Genomic DNA, 16,701 nt, shown 5'->3' with positions numbered 1-16,701 from the left:
TAACGCGTAAACGTCAGCAACAACAAAGGGAATGAATAAAGCATGAATAAGATAACAACCCAAGATCATAAACCTGAAAGGAGACGAAACCGCTCGTGGAAATGATGGCACAAGAAGCATACATAGAAGAATACAACTAAGAACTCACGTGGCAAGAAAGCGGAGTTCTTTTTTCACGACAAAAACGGAAGGGGAACTAAAGCATTCGTCTGGCTGCGAACGTAAAATTGCCACTGCCTCTGCAATATCTCTTTCAAGCTGTCCCTTCCTTTTTCCTATAACCTGTGTACGGCTGAACTGAGGAAGGCACAACTACGACAGTGAACTGGCAGATTTGAACCCCCAGCCTCATCTATGGAACGCGCATGCTCTCGTAAACGATCATTAAGCCATCTACCAGTCTGTCCGATACATAAACACTCTCAACTGAGATGGAACTTCGGAACAAGGCACATGTGGTAAGAAGCATCTAGAAAAGCACAAGCGCGTCGCATACACAACTGGTATCATATATAAGATCCCTCTCAGTTGTGAGCGTTTATGTATCGGACAAACTGGTAGATGCCGTAATGATGGTTTACGAGAGCATGCGCTTTCCATAGGTGAGGCTGGGGGTTCAAATCTGCCAGTTCACTGACGTAGTTGCTCCTTCCTCAGTTCACTCATACACAGGTTATAGGAAAAAGGAAGGGACAGCTTGGAAGAGAGATTACAGGGGCAGTGGCTATTTTACGTTCGCAACCGGACGACTGCGTAAGTTCCCCTTCAGTTTCTGTCTTGAAAAAAAGGACTGGGGTTTCTTGCCACGTGAGTCCTTAGTTGTATTCTGCTATGTATTGTTTTTTGTGCCATCATTTCCACGAGTGGTTTCGTCCCCTTTCAGGTTTCTGATCTTGGGTTGTTATCTTTTTCATGTGTTATTAATTTCCTTTGTGTTGCTCACGTTTACGCGTTATTTATTTCTTTTGTCTTCCTCACTATCAGCTTTTTCACTTCCACGTGCATGCGGTTGTTTTTAATCTCAAAATTCTGCTATCTTAATTTTTTTTGTTGGTATTTACGTCATCCTGGTTACTATTGGTTGTCGGCTTACACGTGCCATCTTCTATAAAAGTTGCAATCCTCTATTCAGTTGCAAGTACAACCCTGGGTTGTCGTCTGCCTCCATCCCGTGTCAGTAGCGGTTTTATTCAGAATTTTTGAAGGGGACATATGCTTTCCTGGTCGCACTATATACAGGTAGGGTTCTTCTAAAGGGGAGAGGGCGCAAGGTGGGTGGGTGCGGCAAAAAGCGAAGGTGTGTTAGCGGCGAGGGTGTCGAATTGAAAATAAAGGAGTGCTGTGCACAAGGCCGGCGACAGGGCCGTCTGTCAATCGCGTGTCAACGGCCGTGCGTCACCGGCGTGCAAACGATGTGCACAGCACCCCTCTATTACCTGTTTCGCTGGTAGTCGTGGGCTATCGTGTCTCTGAAGGAGATAATAGAAAGGGCGGCAGAAACCGGTGCTCGTGAAAAAGAAATATATAAAGGAAAATATTGGAATGTGGAATGGAATAAATAAATAAATAAATAAAGTGGAAGGGGGAAAAACACAAAGTAACCGAACCAAGTGTGGTTGTCTATAGCTTGAAATTTAGCATAGCGAATAGATTCTAAAGCTCCCTTTGAAACGTTTATGCCTATTGGTTGGTATGTCTTGAACTTATGGATAAGGTATGGTTCTCTGTATTTTCGTTCTCGTTTAGAACGGAAATTTGTCTGTGAGATGTAGAGTTTAAGTTCGTCAAGGTTAGGACCTGGTTCGTTGAAATGTTTGGCGATAGCTTTGGGAAGCATTTTAGCTGTGTGCGCGGGATGTCCGTTTCACGGGAAGTTCATTGATTGGCCCGTTTCCCCGATATATTGTTTCTTACAGAAAGAACATTCGAGCATATAAATCACATCCGAACTTGTACAAGTAATGCTAGTTTTGACTTCGTGTCAAAGTCAAAGTCACGAGGTCAATCGAAGCACACGTGAGGGCATGCAGCTGCCATAACGAGGTAATGCATATCAAGAGATAAGGTCAGGCTCCCATTCAGCGTTGTTACATCGAGGGTTTACTCTATACATGGCGGTATTGCTTATTAAGAACATATTTTTTGAACGAAGGACATAACTTATGCCGGGATGGTCTTATCGGTACGCGTCCCTTTAAGCACGGCAGGCACTACGTGGGCGAGTAGCGGCCGCAACCCGTTTGCTAATTAATCATGATTGGTTGTATAGTTAAATGTTTAATAAAATGTTTTGACGCCTTGCTGTGATATCAGTGTTGCAGAAAGAAAACGTGATAAACCAGAATACACACACATACACACACACACACACACACACCTACATATATATATATATATATATATATATATATATATATATATATATATATATATATATATATATATACATATATATATATATACGCACACACACACACAGTGACTTTTCATGTGACCAACTGCATTTATTCGCAGTTTTGTTGAATTACTCAATGTCTTCAAAGGGAGCCAACAAACACTGACACCAAGGACGACATAGGGGAAAATACTTGTGCTTAATAAATGAAACAAAGAAACGATAAATTAATGGAAATGAAAGTGGATGAACAAGCAACTTGCCGCAGGTGTGGAGCCATCCCACAACTTTCGCAAATCGGGCCCTTCGGTTAACCACCTTTCTTCTCGTCAGTGTCTTCAAGTGTGATTATTTAGCTAATTGAGCTGAATTCTGCTATCTGCCATACATATATGGCAGATAGCAGTATTCTGGTTCATGAGGCGGTCTACTCGAAGCGGCGGCCTCTACTTGCACAAAAAAATTGAAATCGATAATCGACTACTGAGCACGTGCTGGTGGGTGAGTTGGTAATACTTGATTACAACGAAGGCGCCACATAAAACAATGGACGAATGAAGGCGACACGGGACCACCCCGAAGGCACCTACGTGGTTGTGCCGTGTCGCCTTCGCTCATCCGTTGCTTTATTTGGCGCCTTCGTTGAAATCGTAATCGACTAACAAAAATTGACTAATCAACTTTTAACGAATTGCCTTATGGCTGATATTAGAATTTACAAGTTCTAGCCGTGGAGGTCAAAAGGCGGATCAATTTGGAACGCGATCTAAGGATGACATTAATTCCGAGATATTAATTCCCGAACTTTGCCGAGAAATAAATGCATTGGCGTTTCAGTTAATTTTGTGCTTTAATGCTTAAAATGACGTTCTTGAAAAGTGCAGCTTTTTATACTCGCCAATTTATCCTTTGACGATCTCTTGGTCAACACATTTTATCGCTTCATGTTTTCATAGTGTAATCATAGCGTTCCGCAGACACGTGAAGGTATGAGCGTGCACTGTGGGGCATCATTTGACACAGTGATATAGTTATCATTGGTTCTGACGCATGCGCCGTGACTTGAATGGTGAATGTATGTATACGGGGCCTCATGCAAATAAAATTAGTTGGAAGTAGCACTTTTTTTATCTTCTTTTTGCCGTCCGTGTCTTTGCGCGCTTGACCTGCTTTAAGGAAAATGAAGCTGTGTACCAACTAGCTTGGATACAGACTCCTGTCCAGTAATGAAAACAATTTTACCAATTGAATTTATTCATTATTTGAAGGCTCATGAAGCCGGTAAGTGGTGAAGGGTTGTCCACTTAGTTGGTCTTCCGATACTACCACCTTTTACAAAACATTAAAAAATGCATTGTTGTTGCAACAAGTATGTCACCGCACGGCGTAAAGAACGCACGAAAAATAAAGAATAAACGGAACATGAATCCATCTCATTGCGCATTTTTGAGTCCGTATTTCTCAAGGCTCGTGATAGGCACAAGGTTTTTAGCAAAGCGCTTTTATTTGAGTATTGGCTGACTTTAGCTTTGCAAGCTTAAGAAGGCCCCTGATGTCACTAATTATAATCTTATTTAATGAAAACATTCAATGTTAAATCGCATTGGTGATTATCGCCCAAATTATAAGGCCACAGCTGCTACACATTGTCAGAAAAGGGAGACGCCGACGTTTGCCAGTAAAGTAATAGATTATTAATGAGTACAATAAGCATATGCTAGTATCCACTCGGCAGGAACGAACTTTGTATTGAAGGATATGCAAATACATGTGACATAAATGAAAATGAACACGCTACGGTACAGCTCTGTGTTGCTATTTATACAGGCGCACTTCCTTCTATGGCAAACTTACCTGATCAATCTTCGAATTACAGCAAACAGGAATATGACGATTCCAGTCCTTTTTTGCTTGCATACCACTGTAGCTAGGAGAAATCCACTGCAGCAAGGGGTGGGGTCGGGTGAGTGCGGGGTATAAGGATAATAAAAACCAGCACAATTCTCAATTAGCTCAAGTGAGGCACATTTTTTATATTTGTCTAATCGAGACACTCTACGCACACTGAGCATATTAATCTCGGCTGTAGCGGATTGCGCAAATGAGCGACATTGCAAGTTCGGCAATAGGCAGCAAGAAGCGTGAATTTCATCCAAGGAATCTGCTTAAAAATCCAGCTCGCTCAAAGTAAAACTGCACATGATACGTTATATTACTATACAGTATTTAGAAGATGCCTGAATTTGTGAGAATTTCTGCGAACAAACGGGCCAAATGCTGCTGTCATCAGTCGCCAGCCTTTAAATCGGCATTCCATTGGCCGACACTGCACTTTCGCGAAGCATTGATGGTAGCTGTGAGTCTGTAGATGCGACTTTCACTAATGGTACATTAGGGTGGTCGATCCGGTATTCCGATTCCGATTACCCGATGCTCCAGATGTGAATAACGGGAGCATGCGCCACCTGAATGGCGGATTAATTTTCGGAGCAGTGAGAGGGAAGTTTTTGTTGTTCTTTTCTCCTTGAAGCCGACCAAAGTCTCTTCAAGGTGATTATCGGCGGTGATGAAGCAGGAGGCAGGTTGGAGGTAACAAAACTTGAAGATATATTGCAACGGAAATATTTACACAGTCAAATACAGAGTTAGCAAAAGAACACTGATACAAAACACACAAGTAAACAGCGCCTTACTCTTCTACTTTTCTTTAAGTTAGAGCCTAGGACAACTGTCACTACATACGACCAACCGAGTCTCACTGTTCTACCACTAAGTGGTTACGGCCCAGACTAGCGTTGCATCGTACGGAGTCTTACTGTTCTATCAGGTTTAGTGATTACAGCCTAGACTGATGAAGAAGCACCTCGTCTCGATTGTTATAGGTGAAAGAGACAAAGAAAAAGGGCGGTAGGACCGTTAGCCCATCCCACAGAAGCAGTTGCCAATGAGAGTTGACAGTTTCTTAAGCCACAACCCAAAGGGATGGGCTTACTCTCAAAAGTAAATGTATTGGAAAACCACCCTGTTTTCCCTCTTCCCACAGCTTCGTTTCCCTCTCCTATTTACGCATGGTCAGTGACGGCCTCGGCAAACACGCCAGGCATGCACGATTTATTGAGGCCATCTCGCACCTCAGCGGCGTTTCCAGCCAGCAGGGGACTCATGAGCCGGCGCCACAACGTCGCGTATACCACCGCCCCACTCGAGGTTTGTCCGCGTGGCCCTATTATGACCATCGGCGGAATGTCAACACAGCGCGCGTAAGAGCATGTTCTCCGAATCCGTTTTCCGCCTCTGCACCGCGCCCCCCCGGCGCGCGCCTCGGCTCGTCACCCGACACCACGCGGGCCGTCCGACCCCTCAAAAACAGAAACGGTTGCTGCCCGACGCGCTGGGGGGTGGACGCCTTCCCATTCACAAAACGCATGGGCAACTCGCGGCACTGCAAAAGTATATACAAAACAATCATGCAGCCCTACACCGTTCATTCTGCCTGTTCGAGAGATGAGCGGCCTAACACTCCCTATCTCACATCCCAACCAAAAAGCACCTCTCGGCGATAGATAAGGACGACGGCGTGGGTACGCTTAGCCAACCTAGTACGAAGCCCTATATAGCGCAAGCCAGCTACAACGTTTTAGGGACCCGGCGGCGCATGCTAGCGAGCCTCATAGTGACGCCCCAGTCCGAACAATGAACCCCATACCCGGATCACAACGGCACCATATATGGCCCTAAGAGTTCCTTATATGGCGGGTTTGTTTTGTTCAACGTTCCTTATATGATTAAGAAAGTTCCATATCTGGCACTATGCCCAGCTTCGACTCCTTATATTGTGTGTTCCTTATATCTCCTGCGCATTATATGGCGGTAAAGGTCCCAAAGCTCACAACATATTGACGCTAAGAAAGTATGCCGCAGGTCTTTGTTACAGCGAAGCTGTTAGCCTCTAGTTGGTGGGGATTTTTCGTGCCGTCGTCCTCACTAAAAAGAAAGCTTCCGTGATTACATCGAAAAGTGCATACATTCTTCGGTATCATGCATACGAAATACGGCACATCATTCGCTTCAATAACGATAAAGCACAAAACAAGCATCCAGACCATATAATTGATGATAAGGCACACCTGTTAACAATGCGAAGCACGTAGCGCTCCCCGCATACGTTTCCCGTTAAAGATGCCCCTAGCTTTCCGTATATATATATATATATATATATATATATATATATATATATATATATATATATATATATATATATATATATATATATATATATATATATATAAACAGCCTATAGCAAATCATTGCATCGTTGTTGCACCACCGCTATGCGTAGGCAACACATAAGACTCCCGAGGAGCCATGTCAATACGAGGCGCGGCAAATGGAAAAGAAACGGCAATACGACCAGCGGTGACATGCTGCGGCTGGTCGCACTGCTGTGGAATTCTAGAACAGAGGAAGTGCACACTTCCACAATCTCCTGTGGCCGAATAATGCGCCGGCGGAGGAATTTAGCTATAAACCATACACCATCACATACCCCCTCCCCTCCTTACTCCCCACGCAGTTGTAGTGATAGTTATCAACATCTTCACTGGACAACAACTGTCGCAGGACCGGGGTGGCGAGGCAGGTTTTTTTTTTTTGTGACTGTTGGCCCTTACTTCATGCGGTGGAGCCGGACAGAGAGTGGTCTCCAAGAAACACGCAAAAGTCGCAGTTTCGCTACAAAGTCGAAGCATCCATTCGATAGAAAATTAGAAGACAGCTATACGAAGCAAGCATAGTAGTTTTATCGGACGTATAAACTTGTAAACATTCGCTTACAAACTAACTTAGCAAGCATGGTGTCAAGCGCGCACATGCAAACATGAACACATCTCACTCTATAACAGCGCACACTCGCTGTCTAAATGCTGGAGCGAGAAAGCGGGGCAGCAAGTAGCGAGCGAATTCATCTTCGTGGTGCCTTCAGCTTCAACGCGAATAAGCGGCAAGAACACAGCGCACAAAAAGATATCAGCATTCGACCCCTCTGTCCAATCAAGATAGGGCGCGCGCGGCCGCGCCATAAGCAGCCGCCGCCGAAGTAGACCGACATTCCTATTAGTAGCTATTCGTGCAACTGCAATGGTCACCAAAAATAAATAGTGGCTGGACTTGATAAAGCTCTTTGCAGTATGCTACCTGAAAGTTAGTTTTCATTTATTATTATATTAAAAAATTACTTTCTTTTTCAAAGATAGATAATAAGATAACAAATACGGGAGACTGGCTGAAGTACCAAAGGTAAGCTGCTTAAATACGCAACGGTCAACAAGAGCAAGCATTGTTTGTTGGTTGTGCTGCTTTTATGTGTCATGACCTTTTTTTTTTCAATGTGTTGGTACGCAGGGTTCGCGTTCTTTTTTTCTTCGTGAGGCAGTGTGTTCATATTGTTAAAACAAGTGCAGGAAATAAGCGCTGTTTCATTCTCACGAATGTAGACCTAATTAAAGTGAAAGCTGAAATCTTGTGCGGAAAATGCTTTCGCGGCATGTGTTCCCCAGTCTGCGTGCTTGCGTGCGAAAGCACGCAACATACCAGAAGAAGAGGAAAGGCCGAAGTGTCCTCATATCGACCCATGTCAGCAGGCGCCACGGCACGAGGCGCTTGCAAACGCGCTATTGGTGGCGTTTTCTTTCTTTTTTTAGGGCGCAGCTCTTAAGGCCCAACTACTGGCACACGTCGCAATGCTTCGGCACACGCCAAGGCGTCGGTCGGGAATAGGGCGAAGCGTGATGACGCGCAGTGATTTTGTCGACTGCCGATGCTAGAAGTTCGCCGACGCGTGGCGACGCTTCGCTGGCGTGCACCAATCAGAGGCTGCGACGTATCGCCGGTGTCAACCAATCGGAGGCTGCGAGGCCTCTGGCTGCTATGCCTATGATGGCTGCCACTGCGAAGGCGCCGACACCAACGATCGTCCGAGTTCTTTGGACGCACCACACGCGTGACAGTGTTACTGAACGACAGCATTGTGATTGTAGGGCGACAACGATACGACCGACGACCGTTAATTGTGGCAGTGCGACGTGGATCCAAACTGATTTCGAACGACGCCGACTGATACAACCTGCCCACTGGGTTCCGCCGGTCTCAGTGCGGTCGTCTGCGGAAACATACAACCGAATCACGATTGCCGCAACGTCTGTGCTTGGAGTATGTGTATATTATTGTGCTCGAAACATATGGAAACATGCTTCCGAACACTGAAGTCTCTCTACTCCCGCACCCTATGCTTCCGTCTTTTCGGTTGCCGCAAGCTCATGCCAGACTACGAGGATTGCCTCAAAGCCCTCAAGTGACACCCTGCAATACCAGCGCAACATTGTACTAGTCTGTCTATTCTCAGGGTGCTTGACGGCGCTCTAGACAGCACTCGTCTTTCTTCTTCAGTTCGTCTGAAGAAGTGGTCAGCACTGCCTGAGCCCCATCACTCTTGTATGACCCGATACCACAGCTCCATGATTATATCTGGCATACACGGCTTTCTCCCCACCCCCTCGGCCATTCGGACTCCCAGTTCTCGCGACCGGAGTGAATTGGTACTCCTGCGTGTTGTGTGTGTGTGTGTGCGGTGTATACGCTATCAGTCAATGAAAACCTTGTTTTCAACTGAATGGAGCCCCCCAAACCTTCCCTTTGTGGTTAAAAAATTTCTGATTTCGGAAATTTTGACCACCTGGGGTTCTTTAACGTGCACCTAAATCTAAGTACACGGATGTTTTCGCATTTCGCCCCCCATCGATATGTGGCTGCCGTGGCCGGGATTCGATCCTGCGACCTCGTGCTGAGCAGCCCAACACCATAGCCACTGAGCAACCACGGCGGGTTCCCTTTCTTGTGGTGCTGATGGTATTTCTTCCGCAGTGCTTAAACCTTTGAGGTGCTGTCTACACAATTGTGCACAGCAGGATAGTGCATCAATAGCAAAAGCACTGATGAAAGTGATGATAGTTAAAATGTGTTTCATACATCTTGAAACACTTATTATTGGAACTCTGTTGCAATTTTGAATAACGTGCAGAGTGTTTTAGCAAAATGAGCGGGAACGTAGACGGCTGGGTGTTTTTACTCTGCCAGTATGTTTTATGTAGCGGGTTCTCTTCTGTTATTGTTTTTCACGTCATACACTAGGCATAATTTTCAAGTCACTGGATAAGTGCTTTTCAAGCTTTACAAAGCTCGACATTTTGTAAACTTGACAAAACTCACTAAACAATTGAAAATTCTACATCTTTTCTGCAGCTGTACAATTTCTATGATTCTGAGGATGCAAGACATGGGGGTGGTGAAAGCAAGTTTTGAATCAACGGGATAATGTGGCGTCTGAAAGCGTTAAGACGTATGGAAGCATACTTGTTCCCTGTTCTCACAGCCACCTTCAATAGTTCCCTGAATTTTAGTACGTCTTCTAGCACTCGGAATGTAGCACGGGCGTTGCCCGTGCACAAATCAGGTGCTAGACGTGCAGTTACTAACTGCCAGCATATATCTATCCTCTGCAGTGCGTCAGAAGTGTTTGAATCGGTATTGTATTCCTTGCTTTCTGTTTGTGCTAAGATCATTTTAATAAATGAACAGCATGGCTTTGTGTGCCGACGACTTAAAACTATTTGAGACTGTCAACAGTGTTCACTGCTGCATCGACCTCCAAAAAGACATTTTTTCACTCTCAAACTGGTGGAGAAACAATATGGTAGTCTTAAATGCTTCCGATACTATGGCATTATGTGCGGAAAACACACCATGTGCAATTTTCATACACCCTACGGGATACTCAACTGTCCAGGGTTGATGAAATGAATGAATGAATGAATGTTTGTTGTTTAATGGTCCAAGGGCCAAGTATGACCAAAGAGCGTCATGCCCGCGGTAATGAGTTCGCAGTGTAGTTCGATGAAATCAAAGCTCTTGGTGTGTACTTCGACAAAATGCTAAGCTTCTCTTCACACAGATAATCACACAACATGTCCTTCACGCTCTTGGAATTGTATGCCGTATATTGCATGATGTCCACTCACCTGTTGTGTTTATGAAATTGTATTCGGCTGTGTGCCTTCTACTACTAGAGTATGCCTCTGTAGGAGGGGCCCGTGCAACATGCAAATTTAATTCTGACCTCGTTGAAGGCTTCCAGAATAAATTTATATCAATCTTCAAGCACCAATTTTGCCATTCTCGCGACCACAGTTCAGCCTTCTCAGACATACCTCAACTCGCACCTCCAGATTCAAGAATTAATTAATCAGAACTTTTGTTCCTGTATGAGGTGGTCCATGACATTATGCATTCCCCAAAGCTTCTTGATCATATGCATTTGTTTGTGCTGCAGCAGTATACCATGCAGCATTCCAGATTCTTTGTCTGGCCTTGTTGCAAGGCTGTGCTATATATGACTCGACTCCAAAACACATGTAATAAGACCTGTGCCTGTCTTGAAATACTTCAGAGTTCATTTCCTGTGTTTTGTGTACCTGTATGTAATCATATATGATTAACTTCCTTTTAGTCTTCCTCGTTTTCTTTTTTTTTCCTATTTGTTTCTCTATCTCGCATTTTTTTGTCTACCACATTCATGTTTTCTGTACATTTTGTCTCACTATTGCTCTTTAAGTGCACCAGTACGAAGGCGCTGTAGCTGTTCCTGGGCGCTAAAACATTTCATTGATGTATTATTATTGTAGCATAAAATCATGCTTTTTAAGTATGGCCTAGTATATTATTTCAGGGCAGTAGCTTTTGTGCAATTAAAAAAAAGCATGCATTAAAAAAGTGCAATAAAATGCTGTGTGCTGATCAATGCATTGTGCTACTAATTTCTTCTGAGTTTTAATGATGGTTGGCTACTGTATCCAGTCTTGTGCAAAAAATAAATGAACAATATGCCACAGCAATTATTGCGTGCCTCACAGAAAAAATTGAATGTGTTTCTCAGTCAAAACATCATAGTAGGCTGGAAAGAATATACTGGTATATTTTTGTGGTGACGAAATGTGTAAATTATGAATATAACCTATATATATATATATATATATATATATATATATATATATATATATATATATATATATATCATGGAAATGAACTGCCCCCATACATTCGAATAAGCGCTTCAATAATACGACAAAAGGGCAACGAAAGACACCTAGTAAAACACTCCGATTCTCAAGCTTGTATTATCTGGCGGTATGTCATTTCATTAATGACCAGAAAGACAAACTTGACACGTTGAAACCAGTTACAATAGAACATGGCCTTTAGACTGTGAAAATTTTGTCTAGCAATACACTCAATGTGAAGGCCTCCCGATGGGGTATGGCTGCATCAAAACAACCTAGAATAATAAATGAGGTGCTCCATGGGCAAGATAAAATTTTAAATTATGGGGTTTTACGTGCCAAAACCACTTTCTGATTTTGAGGCACGCCGTAGTGGAGGACTCCGGAAATTTCGACCTCCTGGGGTTCCTTAACGTGCACCTAAATCTAAGTACACGGGTGTTTTCGCATTTCGCCCCCATCGAAATGCGGCCGCGGTGGCCAGGATTCGATCCCGCGACCTCGTTCTCAGCAGCCTAACACCATAGCCACTGAGCAACCACGGTGGGTTGGGCAAGATTTGACAGTATCAAAAATCGGGAGGAGACAAGCTACGAATTACTTAAAGTTTAGCTATTCTAGATGTTTTTTTGGGGGGAGTGCTACAGGTGTTTCAATTCTTTCCTGATTTTCTCTGAACCCACTTTTTCACGTTTGTTTCATGCTCAAACAAGCATAATTATATTGACACGGGTACTTTAACTGTAACCGGTGACGTATTTCACTGGGAAAAAAATGTTAAGCGTTATCGCTCGGCGCAGAACGTGCCTGCACATATCGGAAGTTTCGCGAAAGTTTTGGATGGTTGTCTCTGTTGTCTGTTGCCGACGAACCTTGTATAATCTGATTGCATACGGGACACGAATTGTGTGGTAGTTTCTGGAAGGCGCGTGGGCACCAGCGATTACGTTGGAACTTTCGACGACTGATATATGAAAACCGACGCGCTTGACCCGCAGGTGAGATTTTCGACGATCGACGAATTTGCTCGCCGCTATCATTGCGACTGAATTTTGCTTTTGCTGGGCACGAGTTCGCCTAATAAAGAGTGAAATTTGTAACTCCCAGTTTTGACGCCGCATCATTTTCCCCCGTCCCATCTACGTGACAATATTTCTAACACAGATTTTTTCAATGATACTTTGCACGTCTAATTCCTACATAGTTGGCTGCGCAATCAGCTACAAAAAATGAAATGACACAACAGCTTTTGATACGATATGGCCTCGTCGTACGGATGTTTGCAAAGCGATCTTGTAGACAGATGACATGCGAGCGCTAATGTCGATATTTTGTGGACTATTGTTCTAAAAAAGATAAAAAGAAACTGTGGCGTGTATTTTATACCTAAACGAGCATGCAGATAACTGACCTATTGTTTCAAGCTTAGTTTATAGCAGGTTGTTTTAGGCCGGACTTTGACGGATGAAGACAAAATAGTCCAGCAACAGTGCGCTGCAGCCGAGGAGCGAGCTTCGGCGAGGGTCAGAGCTTGTGTCCAGTGGTTGCGCGCCCTTTCCCTCCAACCGACGCGAAGCGACGCGCTCGCTTGTCGGCGAGCGCCGAAGCTTGCTAACGCGTGTGAGTGGTTGGGACTTTAGGCACCCGTTCCTGCGACGACCCTCAGCGTCGGCCTCGGCGTAACCAAGCGAACGAACGCAACAGCGAAGCATGAAAGAGCGAACACGGAGGGGGCATGAAAGACTGAAGCCGCGAACGGCGGAAGCCAGTCAGAGTGCGCGGGAAACTGGTGTCGTGCGGACCCACCCGACCGCTCGATGCGTACTCGTATCTGGCCTCAGCCGGACCGCTCGCTTCGTACTATCGTCTCCTCGCGTCAGCTCTCGCTCGCGCTTGTTCGGTTTGTTTGAATGATCTCGTTCGTGCTTGTTTCGATTGTCATGGTTTGAGATTGTATTTAGAATGGTGAGTACAAACCAAGACGTCCTAAAGGTAAGGTTTTTAGAGACATTGCGCCATATCCGATTCTGTACAAGACGAACCCTGAATACGAAGACGTGGAGGCGACACCCAGTGCTTCATTCTCCTTGACTTTGTAACGTGGCCACGCCACTACCGACATGACTATGATAAGTGCAAACAACGTCCTCATCTTCATAACACATGACTCGCGGTAAAAACGAAAGACGAAAAACGTAAACACAACGCAGACCTGTCAGCAGACGAACGAGAAAGCACGCAACATCTAGCACCTACCGAGAGCAACCCGCCGTGGTTGCTCAGTGGCTATGGTGTTGGGCTGCTGAGCACGAGGTCGCGGGATCGAATCCCGGCCACGGCGGCCGCATTTCGATGGGGGCGAAATGCGAAAACACCCGTGTGCTTATATTTAGGTGCACGTTAAAGAACCCCAGGTGGTCAAAATTTCCGGAGTCCTCCACTACGGCGTGCCTCATAATCAGAAAGTGGTTTTGGCACGTAAAACCCCAAATATTATTATTATTACTACCGAGAGCAGGCGAGATTTTCATGTTGTCACGTGAGTGTCACTGTGGCTCGGCGCAAGTAGGTGTGCCGGCTATGCCGCAGCTGTGTATGAACGCCGGCAGCGCGCCGCATGCGTTTTACCGCTAATGTGTATGGGGCTTTCTATGGCGACGATCGCTCCGATGTAGCGCCACAGCAGTAGAGTGTTTTGGTTGAGCGTGTTTACGCTCCGCTAAGCAGTTAAGCGGAGTGGAAGCGCGAATGCGCATGCGCTGTCCCCTTAGCCGTAAGCGGGATAGCGGAGCGAGGAACACGGTCCGCTTAGAAGCTGCCTGAGCGGAGCGTGCCGCGCCGCACTTTGGCTACCGTTGGCGTCAGAACGGATTGGATTGGATGCAGAAAGCAAGCGCGTTGGCTAACACGTGGCGTTCCCCAAGACGGCGCTTTATTTTCCATTGGAAAAAAATGGACCGGTTACGCTTTACAAGCGCGCGTCTAGATACTTCATGGAGAAATATGTTATATATATATGCATATACGTTTTAGTCTATAAGAGTGATCATAAAGTGTTTTTATTTTCTTGCATTACCCTGAATTTAGCCAGGGGGCGCTGCAACTACGAAAGGTCCTCTCCACTGCGCTAAACGTATAACTAAAACGTGAAAATCACTCGCTGCTCCGCTGTGGCTTAGCGGGGCAGCTCGGAGCGGAGCATACCGTAAGGACGCTCAACTAAAACACTCTAGTGTGAGTAATCTGTTCACCGATAAAGCAATCGATAAGGCATCCGGCGAGGGCGTCAAAACAAACACTGCGTGAGCGGAGGTCTGTCCGCGGCGTGTGCTGTGATTAGGGCCCACGCGTCACCCACGCGCTGACTGCCTCGTTAATCTCCCGATTAGCGAGGCAGTGGCGCCACATTTCGCTCGTTTGCAACGTGCCGCGCGAGACAGATTGTCTGCGCCAGCTAATATATCGCGAAATGAAAACACATAAAGCTGCGCTCAATTTCGCATTAGGGAGTATCGTAATCGTCGGTGCATTATTTCTCTTTCTTTTCCTTGTTTTATAGTTTTTTTAGATCACAGCTCTTAGTCGCCCGTTCCTGCGGCAAGCGTCGGCGTAAGCGAGCGAACCAGTGCTGCGAAGAATGAACGCGGAGTGCAGCTGGAGATGAAAGAAAGACGATAGCGCAGGAGGAGGGTGCCGGGTAACCAATTGGCAGAAAGCAGAGGACGAGCGGAGAGGAGACGGCCTGCGCATGCGCTGAGTTGTCGGCTGCCTAGGCATTCGCAGCTTAGTGGGCGATCTCATCTTCGCTTCCGAGAGGGGGGGGGGAGGCAGGGTGCCATGAGTTGGGGAGGGCTACGCTCGTCTGCGGCGTCAGCTGCGGTCCGTGACACCAGCGTGCATGTGTGACGGCGATCGCTGCTTCTGCAAGGGGCGATGGCGAGCGGCTGCGAGTACGGCTTGATGTGACGCTCCCTTGGGTGCTCTTGCCGCTAACCATGGTGGCAGGACTTCCCTACAACGAAGGGCCACTCGCGTCGTTGGTGGAACGAAAGCGTGAGAAGGAAAGCGTAGTGCCGCGCAAGACGGCATGTGCGGCGACGATGGCTACGATATGGCGCCAGAGTAGCGCGCGTCGTCTGTATGGAAACAGAGCGCTGCGTGAAGGGAGCTCTGTCTGTGGCGGCTGCTGTGAATCGCAGCCACGCGTCACACAAGCGCTGCCTCTCGCGATCTCTGAATTAGCGGGGCAGAGGCGCCACACTTCTCTCCGTTTGGAACGTGTCGCACGAGACAGGTTGTCCGCGCCAGCCAATATATCGCGAAATGAAAACACGTGTAAACCTGCGCTCGAATTTCGTATTAGGGACTATCATATTTGTCGGTGGATTTTTTTTTTTTTGCTATGGCCTCTCCCCAAAGCCCACGTAGTCTTGTCTCCCTGGGTGGAGGGGATGTCCAACTTGCTTCCTTTGTCGCAGTTTCGCCCGAAAGGCGAAGCATTGATTGCGATAGCAAATTATTAGACAGCTATACGCAGTAAGATTAGTCGTTTTGTTCAACTGTTTAAACAGCTGTAAACAGTGTCTTAACTAAATTAACTTGCACGGTGTCTCACACACACAGGCAAACAAGAACTCATCTCACTCGATGGCCGCGGAGACGCGCAGCCAGGATGCTGGGCAAGATCAAGAGGGGCAGCAGCGGCTAGAGAATTCCCCTTCATGCTGACTCTTGCTTCAACGCGAACTAGGCGCATGAGAACACAGCGCATACGAAGCCATCAGTAATCAAGAGTTGGTTAGTCTTCGACTCCACCGCAGAGTGCCTCCAAGATAGGACACGCGTGGCCGCTCTCGACCACACCATGCGCAGTCGCGGCCGGAGTAGAAGCGGGGAGGCGGGCTACCCATGCCTTTCTTCCAACCCTACCCGCGTTCCTCCCTTTCGGGCGCGAAAAGACGCCGCCACACCAAGCTACCATGCTTCTCGGCTCAACCTCGCTTGCTATCCCTTGCACCTACAGGATACGGCGCGCAGCCGTGATGTTCTGGCACTCGGACTTTACACAGAACCTCACGGTGACGCTGACGGCTATGGTGATGGCGGAAATTTGCCTGCAGCGTTGATATAATTGTTACTTGGGCCAGCGCGGGCCCCCTCCTTTACGCGGGCCTACTTTCGCCTTGCTCATTTCTC

At 46.3% G+C, this 16,701-nt stretch overlaps 1 protein-coding gene across 2 annotated transcripts in view; it reads right to left on the bottom strand.

Annotated features, from left to right (window-relative positions):
* The window catches only part of LOC142571086 (nose resistant to fluoxetine protein 6-like), a 102,550-nt gene that overhangs the window by 46,475 nt on the left and 39,374 nt on the right, over positions 1 to 16,701 (bottom strand). For both annotated transcript variants that reach the window (XM_075679381.1, XM_075679388.1), the window contains exon 8: positions 4,250 to 4,336. In XM_075679381.1, coding sequence (XP_075535496.1) covers positions 4,250 to 4,336 — 87 coding nt within the window. The remainder of the gene's footprint in view (positions 1 to 4,249; positions 4,337 to 16,701) is intronic.

This window comes from Dermacentor variabilis, chromosome 1 (genome assembly GCF_050947875.1).
Source record: "Dermacentor variabilis isolate Ectoservices chromosome 1, ASM5094787v1, whole genome shotgun sequence".
In the NCBI taxonomy this organism is placed as follows: Eukaryota; Metazoa; Arthropoda; class Arachnida; order Ixodida; family Ixodidae; genus Dermacentor; species Dermacentor variabilis.
This window is presented reverse-complemented; position numbering and strand designations above follow the sequence as displayed.